The 16,059-nt window shown below is 43.9% G+C and overlaps 1 protein-coding gene across 1 annotated transcript in view; it reads right to left on the bottom strand.

Annotated features, from left to right (window-relative positions):
• The window catches only part of LTK (leukocyte receptor tyrosine kinase), a 107,830-nt gene that overhangs the window by 56,974 nt on the left and 34,797 nt on the right, over window positions 1-16,059 (bottom strand). The window contains exons 2-3 of the mRNA XM_086749202.1: window positions 4,947-5,060; window positions 268-423 (exon numbers count right to left, since the gene is read on the bottom strand). Coding sequence (XP_086605328.1) covers window positions 268-423; window positions 4,947-5,060 — 270 coding nt within the window. The remainder of the gene's footprint in view (window positions 1-267; window positions 424-4,946; window positions 5,061-16,059) is intronic.

Here is a 16,059-nt window from a genome sequence, read left to right as displayed (position 1 = left end):
ACAAAAGTAGTATATAACGGGGCTGGCTGTATATAGGGTACACACATACACAAGTCAGGCAGTACACATACATTATATGGCTCTTAGTGACTCTTGGGCACTGACAGTGCACTTACGAGTTGTGCAGCACAACCAGCGTATGGCAGTATTTTTAGTGACACGTGCATGAGGCCTCAGTCTGCTGGCTCCTCTTGCTGCCACCCACAGCTGCTACTGGTGCTGGGAGAAGAGAGATGCCCATTTGTGGGGAACTGTAACTGTGCCTACCTTCAACATCTCCACGGGATGAACTGTTTTCCAGAAGCAGTTGCTGCCTCTCCTGGGACACCAGGACACCAACTGAAGATAACACCCAGTCTGGTTTTCCAAAGTTATCTGTAGACGTCACCCATGAACAGCTTGAGCCGATGATACAAGAGATTTCTGTTATGAGAAATCAAAGGTTTTTCATTGAGGCCTTCTCCAGTTCAAGCGGCAGGGGTGATGTGGGCACACGAATGAGCAGATCTACAGTGTATGGGGGCTATCTCTCCCGAGAATGGAAGAGTTGAAGTGAAAAAAGAAAGTTTGTCTTGTGCAATAACAATGGAGTCTCTCCAAGGGTGGGTGCAGGAAAGAAAAACAACCCTGCAAATTCTTGGCAGGTGTAAATCAGCATCCTCCCACTGGTATCATCAGTGGATTTACAGCAGTGCAAGGTCTAGCCCACATGTACATAAAATCCTGAATGAGAATAATACCTAGTGCAACAAGGATATTGAAACTGTATGGATATAGCATTTTGGCAGAGAGGAACAAATGAAACTCTAAGGTCAACCCTCTCTCAGCAACAGAAAGAACCCTTGACAGGGTCTACAGCTGATATTGACTTGCACAATATTTATTTTCAGTAGTAACAATAATATTACAGCAATAACTGGAGGACCCCCAGGCCATATGAGAAATAATAACAGACTAAACATTCATATTTGGGATCCTGACATTCAGAGGGTATGCAGACCTTGCAAACATGAATGACAATGTTATCCCTTTGGTAGCTCTGTTCCTGGGGAGGAGAAAACACAGGTATAAAGAACAGAATTAAGGTCAGGGATATAACAAAGACAGTGGGTTGCATAGGCCACACCAGTGAGGCAGAAATTAAAACATAAGAGTCTCCAGAAGATTGGCTATACTTTAACTAAACTTTCAGAAAAAGAATAAATGGAAGCATCTTCTGAGTGCAACAGCCAAAGCAGTCAAGTTTTCTTCATTTTTAAAGTTAATTGTAAGTACGTTTCTACAAAACAGCACCCACTGTGCAGGGGCAAGAGGAATACACATGTTACAGAGTTGCACATCACTGTGGCTTGGGGCAGGCTGTGAACTCCCACCTGAACACACATCCTCCACCATCCTGACTGGCCTGCTTGCCACTGTGGGTTCCTGCCTCTCTCAGCTTACCAGCTGGGCCAATCACCTGAATGGCTCCTCAGCCCACCTCATCAAATCCACACAGCCTAGATAAAGTCTACTGTACTGTTCAGCCCATCATTTTTAAATGGAATCCACAAGCAGGTGAACTGTCAAATTGTGTGTGTGCGTATGCAATGCCACCTTCCAGCAGGGCATAGGAAGGAGGACACCCACCAGTCTCCTGGCTCTGCTGGATCTAGGAAAAGACGTTTGTGCACAGCTTCAGGCTATAGTCTGATGATCCAGTAAAACAGCTTTAGGGATCTCAATAGCTCAGAAACTCCATGGCTGTGTGAGACAAAGCAGAGTCTTGATCCAGACTTTCTGTGCTGTTTCAAATTTATTAAAGTTTGACAGGTTAACTCAGTACCCACAGTAGTAGTAATATATTTATCAAGTAAAAATCTAGTTGGCCATAGAACCCAGAAAGTAATTTCTCTCACAACAGCATGACAGTGCAAGGAAGCAAAGTGAGAGCTCAGGAAAGAAAAAAAAAGTCCTTTTTTAAGTAGAAGATTACCTGAAACTAATATTTATGACAAAATCATTTCATTAAATCTTACCAATACCCCTGCTTGCAGTATCAAGGACTGTACCAATACAGACTTAATCCCTAGAACACGTCTCACATAACAAAGCAGTTTGCAGCTCAGACAAGTGAATACAACTTTCTCCTTCAAAAGCATCTAATTCCCATACCCTCCAGGCTATACAAAGCCTATCTGCCACAACCTGAGTCTGGAGAGGACCTGAATGCCTGGAAGAAGAGTCTGAAATAGATCAGAGTTGTTGTTGAGGCTGGCAAAAAAAGGCCTCTGAGCATTCTGGCAACAGATCCATATACATTGCATTATGATGGAAAGATCAATGAACAAGAAGCTGTTGCTTAGCACAAATCTCAGAGCAAGAGAACTGGCTACACTCATGTAGTCACTATATAAGAGAACACTGAAGGCTGCAACTTCTCACACTACTGTGTACCACCTTACAGATGCTTCATATCCAGCTTTGCTTAGCCCCTATGAACTTGAAGAACTTCCAAGTGCAGGTCCCCAGAAAGACAAAATGTGACAGAAATGAAAAGGAAAAAAAGTAAAATATAGGGAGAAATATATCCATATTACTACAATCAGCAAAGAATGTATTTTAAGGTGTTACAAAAGTGCCTTGAAGAAGCCTAAATTGAAGAAAGCTCATGGACAGTCACAGGGCATGTCAGAACGGAGGTTCATACTTCAAAGAATGAGGTATCGCCTACAAGATGTTACTATATGAAACTCCTCTCTGCCAAGTTTAGGTCACCTTGCTGTCTCCTCTGGCGAATATATGGGACTTCCTAGCATGCAAAGGCCTTTCTTTATTGTTTAGCATCTTCATTAATGACCTGGACCAAATGGGCAGAATGCACCCTCAGCAAGTTGACAGACACACAAAACAGACAGGTGCAGCTGACACACCAGATGTCTGTGCTGCCATTCAGAGGAGCATGGAAAGGCTGGAGATTGGGCCAGTAGGAACTTCTTGAAGTTCAACAGAAGGAAATGTCAAGTCCTGCACCTGTGTTCTGGTTTTGTTTAGTGAGGGGGGGGCTAAGGTGGTAGCTTCTGTAGGAAACTGCTAGAAGTTGCTCCCCTTTGTTCACGGGACTCAGCTGGGCCTAGGGCGGACCTGCTGCTGGCCAAGGCCGAGCCGATTGGTAGCAGAATGTTCCGTGATAACACCACTGTGATAATGTATTTAAGAAGGGGAAAAGAGAAAAAAAAAAAGAGAGAAGATGTGAAGGAGCTGAGTGGGGGGCAGAGAGGGGGAGGCACGAGCCTTGTGGGCCTTGCAGGCCTCACCCTCTGGCCTCCTGCCGGGCAGCCGACTGGGCCCGACTCGGCCCAGCCCGGATGCAAGAAGTGGAGAGGAGATGAGATGTGAAGAGATTCTGAGAGGCGTCTGCCAGCCTGTTATGAAGAACTTTTCTTGTGAGAGGAACGGCTGCAGACGCCAAAGTCAGTGAAGAAGGAGGGGGAGGAGTAATGCGGCTCCTGGTCAAGATTCCCCTGTAGCCTGTGGTGATGACCATGGTGGAGCAGGTTGTCCCCCTGCAGCCCATGGAGGTCCACGGAGGAGCAGAGATCCACTTGGAGCCCGTGAGGGACCCCACGTTGGGGCAGGCAGATGCCTGAAGGAGGCTGTGGCCCGTGGAGGGCCCGCTGGGACAGCTGTTCTGGAGGGACTGCACCCCATGGAAGAGATGACCCATGCCGGCGCAGTTTCACGAAGGACTGTGGCCCGTGGGAGGGACCCCATGGTGGAGCAGGGGAGGAATGTGAGGAGTTCTTCCCCCGACCATGAAGCAGTGGCGTAAAACAACGTATGATGAACTGACTGCAACCCCCATTCCCTCTTCCCCCCTGTGCCGCTCGGGGGTGGGGGAGAAGGTAGTAGAGATAATGTTAAGCCTGGGAAGAGGGAGGGGTGGGGGGAGGTTATCTTGTTCTCTGTCTCATTCTCCTGCTGTTTGTAGTAATAAATGGTTTTCCCCAAGTCGAGTCTGTTTTGCCCATGATGGTAACTTTAAGGATTTTCTCCCTGTCCTTATCTCAAATCTCAAGCCTTTTTCTTATATTATCTCTTCCTATTCTCTTGGAGGGTGGGGGGAGTGAGAGAGAGACTGCATAGTCTGGTCCCAATCAGGGCTGAACTACAACAACCTGCAAGGAATAACTCCAGTCATCAGCACACGCTAGGGGATGACTGGTTGCAAAGCAGCTCTGAAAGGAAGGACTTTGGTGTCCTGGTGGACAACAAACTGTCCACGAGCCAGGAATGCACCCTTACAACAAAGAAGGCCAACAGCCTTCTGGGCTGCATCAGAAAAACCATTCTGTGATTATTTCACTAAATGAAAAGGCATCACTTCAACTTCCAAGTTTCTACACCACAGACAGCAACTGGTTCATTTCTCTTAGGCATTTATGAAGTATAGCATTTGTTACACCTATCCTGGCACCACACTAAGATCAAATTCATCCTACCTATCTCACAAACATTTTGCCCAGCTCACTAGGCTTTTACAATGCCTAGAAAAAAAAAATCCAGTTGCAATCCCCCACTCCCTTCACTTGGTATCAAGAGAGGTAGTTTGTTTTATAGTTGCTGGAAAGCAGCTCCACTAATTAGCTTTTACTTCAAGAACTCCAGTCTCAAATCTGGTGCATTTCACTGTGCTGATGGAGATTATCCTTTTTATTTTCTTTTTTTTCCCTCTTTTAATTTTTTTTTTCTTTTTTCCCCTGTGTTTTGTTTTTTGGGGTTTTTTATAAGGAAGTAAGGGATTCCCTTAAGGTTACACTGGCCTCTCTGAGTCCTTGCTCCATTTCCAGTCAGAAAGGCAGTGGCACAGCTTTCTGGTAAACGGTCCTCGTGACTGCCAGCATCTATCTTGCACCTAGACTCTGAAGTGGAAATAAGGAGGACATAAGGAATAGGACTTGTAGTACCTGATTTAGAAGGCTGATGCAATGACACCATCCTATTTTTTATCAGGGAGAGCTTCTGAGGAGGATTTGATGAAGAAGAGTTTTCTTCATGTGATCCAGAACAGGAGAAAACAACTATAACAAAACAAAAAGAACAGGGGAAGAGTTTGGTATTTTTATACAAAACTATGATCCCTTACTGTTAAACATGAACATATATCCAACAAAGCCCTGTTACATTACACTCACCCTCATTACAGTGTGCCGGTGCACTACTGACCTGATGATGTTTCAAAATAGCCCTCCCAATTCGCAGAAACATAACTACAATAAAATACTTACTAATGTGTTCTTTACTATTTTTTATCCACTCCAGCATATAACCTCTAAAGAGACACCATATATTCCAGTAGTGCCCGTGTTGCAGTAACAGTACATCTAGCTGCCTGCCAACAACTACACCTTTAAAGCATTCATGCTGGATGGGGCTTTGAGCAACCTGATCTAGTGAAAGATGTCCCAGCCTATGGCGGGGGAATTGGACTAGATGATCTCTAAAGGTCCCTTCTGACGCAAACCATTCTCTGATTCTATGACTAGAAGAGTTCAGCTGTAAAATATGTTAGCTATACAATATATGACATGGACTTATCAGCAATTTTTCCAGAGGACGTGCATAAGTGCTCTCACCTTCACCATGCAAGAACAATGCCCCATCTGAAACTAATGATAATGAAACCTCTGCATCACTGAACACATGCAGAGAACAGATTTCATTCTTACTGCCAGGCATGAAGTATGGATTTTCAAAGGAATCAGATAACTTTCTTGCATCTGATATCTGGTAATACATACTCTCTCCAATACCCTTCTTATTAATCCATCTGCACTGCTCTATCCCAGAGATCCCTTTGTCACATATCTATAAAAACTTTCATTGGTAACTGTGACATTTGATCATCATTAGAACACCAATACATACACATTTTTATTCAGATCAAATCTTAGAGTCCTGATGTAAAGTTTGGTTGTGCTGGAAAAAAAAAAAGACCAAAATCGCAAAAGATATAAAAAGCCATAGAAATTATTTTCTACTTCACCAGTGTGAATATTAAATCCAGCGTGCGGAGATTAGCTGGTTTTAAATGGAGGTGTTCTTCTGGATCAAATTTTTGTTGTTCAAAGTAAAACAAATTTACCAAAATTATTATTCATTGTAGTGCTTCTGATAATTAAATATTCAGTATCTTCTGACTTGTTTTTGGAACAACTCATACCAACAATGGCTTTTTTATTTACTTAACCTGTCCATGTGAAAATAAACAAGTCCCAAACTAATCATGCAGTAATCTTTATTGAAGATTGTTTCTGGTCTCCTCTTTTCTGAGAATCATAAATGAGTCGATCAAAAGAAACATATTTGTTTTCAAAAGGTTGTTGTGGTTTTGTTTGGTATGGGGGGGGCCTAAGGTGGCAGCTTCTGTAGGAAACTGCTAGAAGTTGCTCCCCTTTGTTCAGTGGACTCGGCCAGGCCTAGGGCGGACCCGCTGCTGGCCAAGGCCCAGCTGATTGGCAGCAGAATGTTCCGTGATAACGCCTCTGCGATAACGTCTTTAAGAAGGGGAAAACAGAAAAAAAAGGAGAGAAGAGAAGATGTGAAGAAGCTGAGCGGGGTCAGAGGCACAGAGGGGGAGGCACAGGCCTCATGGGCCTTGCAGGCCTCACCCTCTGGTCTCTCGCCAAGAGGCCAACTGGGCCCAACTCGGCCTGGCCCGGCTGCAAGAAGTGGAGAGGAGATGAGATGTGTGATGTGAAGAGATTCTGAGAGGCGTCTGCCAGCCTGTTATGAAGAACTTTTCTTGTGAGAGGAACAGCTGCAGACACCAAGGTCAGTTCAGAAGGAGGGGGAGGAGTAATGTGGCTCCTGGTCAAGATTCCCCTGTAGCCTGTGGTGACGACCATGGTGGAGCAGGTTGTCCCCCTGCAGCCCATGGAGGTCCACGGAGGAGCAGAGATCCACTTGGAGCCCGTGAGGGACCCCACATCGGGGGAGGTGGATGCCTGAAGGCGGCTGTGGCCCGTGGAGGGCCTGGTGGGGCAGCTGTTCTGGAGAGACTGTACTCCGTGGAAGAGATGACCCACGCCAGAGCAGTTTCACAAAGAACTGTGGCCCATGGGTGGGACCCCATGGTGGAGCAGGGGAGGAATGTGAGGAGTTCTTCCCCCGACCATGAAGCAGTGGCGTAAAACAACGTGTGATGAACTGACTGCAACCCCCATTCCCTCTTCCCCCCTGTGCCGCTCGGGGGTGGGGGAGAAGGTAGTAGAGATAATGTTAAGCCTGGGAAGAGGGAGGGGTGGGGGGAGGTTATCTTGTTCTCTGTCTGTTGTTTGTAGTAATAAATGAATAGTTTTCCCCAAGTCGAGTCTGTTTTGCACGTAACAGTAACTTTAAGGATTTCTCCCTGTCCTTATCTCAAACCCCAAGCTGTTTTTCCTTATATAATCTCCCTCTATTCTCTAGGAGGGTGGGGGGAGTGAGAAAGAGACTGCGTAGTCTGGTCCCAAGCGGGGGCTGAACTACAACAAAGGTGTTCAAAGACAGAAAGATGCAAAATAAGTTGCTTTCAGACCTCAACCATATGGGTTATGAATATAAAAATGTGAAATCATGTCAGAGGAGACAGGAATCCTATTCACATGAATTGTAGTTGACACAAAAATGCATATACATGCCATTGATATCAGCTAAGATATTCTCAACGGAACTAATATGAACAGTAATATCATGAAAACATAGAGAAGGACCTAGAAAAAGAAAAAAACTCTAAAAACTTGAACATATGTTCAACTTTTTCAAACCCCTGCTTTTAGTTTTTCAGCAACATCTGGTCTGATTTTGAAGTGCTAAAATGATTTTCATTTTAATATATATGACAATAAAATGCTGTTAAATGTTTCATAGCATAAGAATGCTGTATCCTTCCATCTTTTATTATAGTACTAAAGACAGCCATCAGTCTTCATGGAATTCCAAGGAAAGAATAACTTTAGAACAGAACAGCATCATGCTGCAGCAGACACATGCTGTACTGATGATAGACCTGTGGTCTCCACAGACCAACTGTCAAACACCAGCCCTGCCTCTATGTTCAAACATGTAGGGACATTAATGTTTGAAAAGCTGATTCTGCATTGTATGAGAGACACTGACACTGGTCTGCTAAGTAAGGTATCCTCAATCATGGGATGAAACCCTAAAAAGAATGTGAATTCTTGTTTGGCCAGCCTTATGAAAGGCTTGCCTTTCTTGGCTTGCCTTATGAAAAACAATGGGGAAATCTCTTCATAAAACTGTCAGAAAAATCCATGCTAAAAATCAAATGCATACTGCAAACAAATCTATTTCACCATATTAAAAGAAATTCTGCTGTGGAAAGAGAACAACTGTTTGACAACTTGAGTCTGCTCCTCTCAACTTACGTTCTGTGTTTGTTGAAATGTTGTTTGGTTCTGTATCTCCTGATCTTTGTTAAGCACTGATGTAGTGTCAGTATCTACTTCCTTCAGGGCTTTCTCTAAAGTCTGTTCCACTCACTCATGTCCTCAAATGCTCCAAGCTGCTCACGTATTTTGGAAACAGCCTGAATATCATGGGATCCACAAAACATAGCACAGTCATGGCAGAAGTTCTGCCAGAGACATTCCTCCTGACAAAACTAAAAGTTAATCAAAATATTTGACTTGCACTCCCCCTCTCTCTCAATTACATAAACGCCTTTGGGATCTTCCTCTTCCTTCTCATTAGCAAACACAAGTTCCAGTGGCAGACTACCATGAACAGGGGACTTGAAACATGAATTTACTGCTTCAGTGTGAAAAAAATATCCATTGCCATTGGTGACAGCTGAGACAAATTGGGTACAAAAGTTTTTTGTGCTGTTGAGATAAGTGTCTATGAAGTTTGCTGATCTGGTATTAAGACATTCTAAAACTTAACAACTGCTTTGCCACAAAGACCACTGCATGAACCTTGATCTGCTAATTACATTATCCACTGTGCAGACTGTCAGCAACATCCTACTTGATTCTGGCAAAAAGCCAAGAAGGTTGACTAAAATGCCTGGTAATGACCCTCCTCACCTACCCTGGGAAGATGCCACTTGCTGAACTGGGCATATGAGAGGCAGGAAAGGCAGTCATTACAGCTGAGTTCACTGAGAGATAAAACATACTTGGACAGAAGACCCGAAATCCGGTGATAGGAAAGGAATTTGTTCATATGCACCCAGAGAAATACGCCCGCATTCATTTATTTCCTCATAGCAAAGAAATTCTGGCTACGACTGAGCAGAAGAGGACTCACAGTATGATGAATCCATGCATGAGATCTGGATAGTGGTTTGGTAATGCTCCACTCCAGTCTACATTCTCACTTTACATTTCAGTTATTTTTCTCTCTCACTGATTCAACATATATTCCTCTCATACATGCTGGTATGTAATTCTTGTATGACATTAATTTCAGTATTAAACAAATAATAAAGACTATCTCTTATCAATTACATCATTTATCTGTCTTGATCAGCAAAAGACAATGATTTAAGTGAAAAGAAACAAAACATCGAGAGAAAGGAGATCCATGATTTTAAGCTAAGTCTGCCATTGAGGAATATAAAATGATCAGAAAGAAACAGTAAATGTAACAACATTCAACTGTCACAGCAAAAAATATGGGATCTTTTAACAGCACAGCACAAATTCATTGCTTTTTCTGTAATCAAACAGAGTACAATCAGAAGTCTCCAGCACTTAGAAAGTAATTCCATTTATTTCACTATCTTAAAGAAAGAAAAAGCATTCAGACACACGCAGGGCTGAGATTTTACCTGAATCCTGATGTTACTTTGCAGAAGAGAAAATTACAAAAAATACTTATAGAACACACAATGGGAAACCAATTCCAGGTGAGCCAAGCCATCTTTCTGACAAAACGGGAATTTCCCTTAGAGCATTTTCTAGTGTTTTCTCCTCATCTAATATTAAAATAGCAACTCAATATTCCTCACTGCTCCTCTGAGAAGATAAACCAACGTACAGACTAATAGATCTGTCAGGAAGTCAGACAAGACAAAAAGAAGACTCTTTCTCTACCACCTATCCTAGTACTTTCCAATTACTCCTAAACCTTCCACTTTCAGCTCAATAAATAATCTCTCTTCTTCATAAGTATTTACAGCTTTAAGTTATTAACCTTTCATCTTGAAAATGTCACTGGGATTTCCTGCTGCTTGCTATTAAACACTTTCCTTCTTTGCTCATTAGTTGGTTGGTCCCCATGTCCCTTGCTTACTTCATCACTCTTTTTGTACTCTGTCCAGATAGATTCCAGGTAATGGTCAAAAAGGGGAGCAACATGACAAATCGCAGTTTTGCCAAAGTTATTACATAAGGTGATACTTTAGGATCTTCTTGGAGCCCTCTCCAGTTTTTCAGGATATCTGCTGAAAGGCAGACATCAGTGCACACTAATCATAGAATCATAGAATGGTTAGGGTTGGAAGCGACCTTCAAAGGTCATCTAGTCCAACCCCCCTGCAAGAAGCAGGGACATACCCAACCAGATCAGGTTGCTCAGAGCCTCATCCAACCTGGCCTTGAATGTTTCCAGGGATGGGGCTTCCACCACCTCTCTGGGCAACCTGTTCCAGTGTTCTATAACTCGCATGGTAAAAAATTTTTTCCTAATTTCCAATCTAAATCTACCCCCCACTATTTTAAAACCATTACTCCTTGTCCTATTGCAACAGGCCCTACTGAACAGCCTCTCCCCATCTTTCTTGTAGGCCCCCTTGAGGTACTGGAAGACCGCTATCAGGTCTCCCCAGAGCCTTCTCTTCTCCAGGCTGAACAGCCCCAACTCTCTCAGCCTGTCCTCATAAAAGAGGTGCTCCAGCCCTTTTATCATCTTCATGGCCCTCCTCTGCACCTTCTCCAACTGGTTCATGTCCTTCTTATGTTGGGGGCTCCAGAATTGGGACACAGTACTCCAGGTGGGGTCTCACCAGGGCAGAGTAGAGGGGCAGAATCACCTCCCTCGACCTGCTGGCCACGCTTCTCTTGATGCAGCCCAGGATGTGGTTGGCTTTCTGGGCCGCAAGGGCGCATTGCCGGCTCATGTTAAGCTTCTCGTCCACCAGCATTCCCAAGTCCTTCTCCTCAGGGCTGCTCTCAATCCATTCCCCGCCCAGCCTGTATTTGTGCTTGGGATTGCCACGACCCAGGTGCAGGACCTTGCACTTGGCCTGGTTGAACTTCATGAGCTTGGCACAGGCCCACCTCTCCAGCCTGTCAAGGTCCCTCTGGATGGCATCCCTCCCTTCCAGCATGTCGACGGCACCACGCAGCTTGGTGTCATCGGTGAACTTGCTGAGGGTGCACTCTATCTCACTGTCCATGTTGCCGACAAAGATGTTGAACAGGGCTGGGCCCAACACAGACCCCTGCCCCTCTGCTCCTTCCTGAGATCTCCATGTTTATCCATGCAACAATCTCATCAGTCATTTTTGGCCAAAATAAATCCTCTTAGCTGATCATTCACTATGACATCAAGTCTCTCTCTGGCATATTTCCTTTCAGAACAGGAACACTGCTCCTATGACAACAGGCTGACAGATTTGGGGCTGTTCAGCCTGGAGAAGAGAAGGCTCCGGGGGGGACCTTATAGCAGCCTTTCAGTACTTATAAGGAGGATGGGGAGAAACTTTTTAGCAGGGCCTGTTGTGACAGGACAAAGGGTAATGGTTTTAAAATAGAAGGAGGTAGATTTAGACTATATATAAGGAAAAAAAAAAAAGGAAAATTAAAAAAAGACTATATATAAGACTATACCATTCTATGATTCTAAAAAAAATTTTTACACTGAGGGTGGTGGAACACTGGCACAGGTTGCCCAGAGAGGTGGTGGATGCCCCATCCCTGGAAACATTCAAGGCCAGGTTGGATGAGGCTCTGAGCAACCTGATCTGGTTGGAGATGTCCCTGCTCCTTGCAGGGGGGTTGGACTAGATGACCTTTAAAGGTCCCTTCCAACCCAAACCATTCTATGATTCTATATTATTTCCCTTTGAGATACCTCGTTTTCTTGCACTGGTGAGTTGGACTTTGCCTCACTTTTTCCTATCTTAATCTTTATGTTATCAGCAGATCATCAGTACAGTTTTTTTTTTTTTGGTCTTCTAACTTACTGCTAAAACTGTTAAACAGCACATAGCCCAGAACTTAACCTTACAGGAAACTTATAGGCAGAGTTAAATCAACAATGATTGCAATTTATGCTTTTATTTTAAACCTACATGTGACATAGCGATTTGTAGCAGCCCAAGCATGCACTAAAGTGCATATCAAGAGTTATCAATTTAAGTATGTGAATGAAGTTGGAATATCCTACACTCACACTATGACTTTTGTCAAACTTGTAAACTCATTTTAAAAAATGATACTGCAACAAGAAGTCTTTTCAAATATGTCCTTTAGATTGGTATGTGTGATATTGACATTCTCAACCTCCTGACCAGACCGGTGGTGGTTTGGTGCAGGCTCCAGAGGAGGTAAAGGCCTGAGTCATAGCTGGGCCACAAACTCCTCTAGTTTCAATCTGTTCTCTGAAAACCCACTAAAGGAGCAAAGCGGCACAGTGAGCATCGATGCATACGAGCCTGGAACACCGATTGTGCGATTGACACATGAATAGCTGGTGGCTTTTCCAAGACTCATTTATCAAGGAACAAAGAAAATTGTGAGTACGAGGAGTCTCATGTACACCTTTCCCTGTCACACGTAATTTGACTACAAGCCAATACCTAAAGGTGGCCTACAGGAAAGATGAGGAAAAACCCTTCAGCAGGGACTGTTGTCAGAGGACGAGGGGTAATGGTTTTAAAATAGAGGGAGGCAGATTTACATTAGATATGAGGAAAAAAATTTTTTACAATGAGGATGGTGCAACATTGGAACAAGTTGCCCAGAGAGGTGGTGGATGCCTCATCCCTGGAAACATTCAAGGCCAGGTTGGACGGGGCTCTGAGCAACCTGATCTGATTGGAGATGTCCCTGCTCCTTGCAGGTGGCTTGGATTAGATGACCTTTAAAGGTACCTTCCAACCCTAATTGTTCTATGATTCTATGATTTTTGCCACGTTATGCTGTTCCCAACCTACTTCTGTCCTTTGATTCCAATCATAGGAATCTTCCCTCCTAGTCTGAGGAATTCCAGCTTATCAGCATTTAGATTTAGAAACTAGTAATTCCATTCTATTGTCACTTGTTTATTAGCCAGCATCACCACGCTGGCAGTGGGCAATTAAAGAATGCCCCTTTCAGTCCTTGGTGCCTTGATTAATTTTATTCTCAAAACCTTGACTCTCTGCTAAACAAGTGATTTTTATTCCTCTCTTTTCTATCATTTCTCTTAGTTGGTAATCTAACACAACCTGAACAAGTCTGGCCTAACAAGTCTAGAAGATTGCTTCCCCTCCAGTGAGCTGGAGGCTAGTTAAACCGTACAGCCTCTTTTCCCTACAGAATATAGACATGGATTTCATAGACCCAAGTCTTACACAACATATCTTGATAGCAGAATACTTACTGACTTTTTAAAAAGTTTCTGTATTGTTTTATGTGCAGAATCATAGAATCATAGAATGGTTAGAGTTGGAACCTTTAAAGGTCATCTAGTCCAACACCCCTGCAAGGAGCAGGGACATCCCCAACCAGATCAGGTTGCTCAGAGCCCCATCTAACCTGGCCTTGAATGTTTCCAGGGATGAGGCATCCACCACCTCTCTGGGCAACCTGTGCCAGTGTTCTATAACTCGCATGGTAAAAAATTTTTCCTAATATCCAATCTAAATCTACCTCCCACTATTTTAAAACCATTACTCCTTGTCCTATCACAACAGGCTCTACTGAACAGCCCCTCCCCATCTTTCTTGTAGGCCCCCTTTGAGTACTGGAAGACCGCTATAACATCTCCCCAGAGCCTCCTCTTCTCCAGGCTGAACAGGCCCAACTCTCTCAGCCTGTCCTCATAGGAAAGGTGCTCCAGCCCTCTTATCATCTTCATGGCCCTCCTCTGCACCTTCTCCAACTGGTTCATGTCCTTCTTATGTTGGGGGCTCCAGAACTGGACACAGTACTCCAGGTGGGGTCTCACCAGGGCAGAGTAGAGAGGGAGAATCACCCCCCTCGACCTGCTGGCCACGCTTCTCTTGATGCAGCCCAGGATGTGGTTGGCCTTCTGGGCCACAAGAGCACATTGCCGGCTCATATTGAGCTTCTCATCCACCAGCATTCCCAAGTCCTTCTCCTCAGGGCTGCTCTCAATCCATTCTCCGCCCAGCCTGTATTTGTGCTTGGGATTGCCATGACCCAGGTGCATGACCTTGCACTTGGCCTGGTTGAACTTCATGAGCTTGGCACGGGCCCATCTCTCCAGCCTGTCAAGGTCCCTCTGGATGGCATCCCTCCCTTCCAGCGTGTCGACGGCACCACACAACTTGGTGTCATCAGCAAACTTGCTGAGGGTGCACTCTATCTCACTGTCCATGTCGCTGACAAAGATGTTGAACGGGGCTGGGCCCAACATGGACCCCTGAGGGATGCCTCTTGTGACCGGTCTCTACTTGGACATTGAGCCATTGACCACCAGAACATGAGTGGCATCTAAAAATGCACCTTGTACATCTTTCTTCTTTGGCACCATTAGAAGATTTCTAAAAATTAGCTACATTCTGCAAAACTAAAAACAGTCATTTGTGCTAGTATGGACTATCCTTGGTAGTTCCTTGCTTATTTACTTTGGAGAACCTACTTAGCTGTTGCAATCCTATCTGGTATCCCATCCACAAGAGACAAAATGTCACCTCCTTGCCCACCTGCTGACAAGAATCTTCCTTGAAGGGTGGTAAGTGGATCAATTTGAAGAGCTTTTCACAACCAGGCACTGAGCAACTCCTTGTTATATTATTCACTTAGATTGACAAAGATTATCTGCCGTTTCCACGACATACAGAATGACTAGACATTTACAGTTGTACAAAATTCCTACAGTCCTCTTTCCCACTGCTCACAGCATGCCTGCTTCCTGGCTGCCTCTAGTTACACAAAATGCTGCTTTGTCTCTCACTTCCTCGCTTTCTCTGGTCACCCAGTGGGCCAGTTCCTTCCCTGGATAGTGATGTTTCCTGAATCACGTTGTCCAATCACTGTTTATCTTTTCCAATGCTTTGTAGAGTGTGTACTCATCCTTTAAAGCCTCAAATCTTTGTTTCTAATAAAATCACTGTGCTGCATTTAAAAAACAAAGACTCTTTAAGCTCCAGCACCAAATACAGTACCTTGTGCGTTTCCACCACTGTGCTACAGCTATTAGACAGAACTCATTAGAAAAAGGTTTGCCCATGCCATCTGCATTTTTCTCACAAACCCCACCTATTAGATAAGATGCAAGATGGAATTCTTAGGTCCTCCTCTTGATACTACTTCCCTAACTTGGCATGTTGCCTTTAAATAGCAACTTGCTAATTATGATTTCTTACTCAGTTTTCAGTGTACATGTACATCTACTGAAATATATCTGAATGACTATTTAAATTACAGTTGAGAAATAGCATGCCAAAAGCACTCCCTGAAATAAAAAAATATGCCATCTACTGCATCCTTCTAATCTACTAATTGTGTAGTGTATACATGTGCATACTCATGTGTGCACATACTGTCACATTAGCTTAGAAAGATTTCTCTTTGTATAGCACAAATGCTCATTACTTATACGTCTGTTTTTATAATACTAACTACTCATTACTCACAGATAGTAAGGGCTAGGTTTTGCATTGTGCCTCACCTCTATTAAAGCTGCCAGGAATCAATCATGTGCTACCCAACTGTCCAGAGGCTTTCCAAGGACCTTTGGGATGCACTGTTCAGGGGAGCTCCATTCCACTTGCCTTCTTACTTTCTCTTCTCTGCTCAGGCTGGGGTGATTGCTAGCAGAAGAGGCATCTACTCCATTTCTGTTAGCTGTTTACAGACATGATCTTGACAGCTAACACAAGTTGTACCAATGTTGGTTCTA

This window comes from Chlamydotis macqueenii, chromosome 5 (genome assembly GCF_036417535.1).
Source record: "Chlamydotis macqueenii isolate bChlMac1 chromosome 5, bChlMac1.mat, whole genome shotgun sequence".
Taxonomy (NCBI): domain Eukaryota; kingdom Metazoa; phylum Chordata; class Aves; order Otidiformes; family Otididae; genus Chlamydotis; species Chlamydotis macqueenii.
The sequence above is the reverse complement of the archived record's forward strand: the minus strand, read 5'-3'. Positions and strand labels throughout refer to the sequence as shown.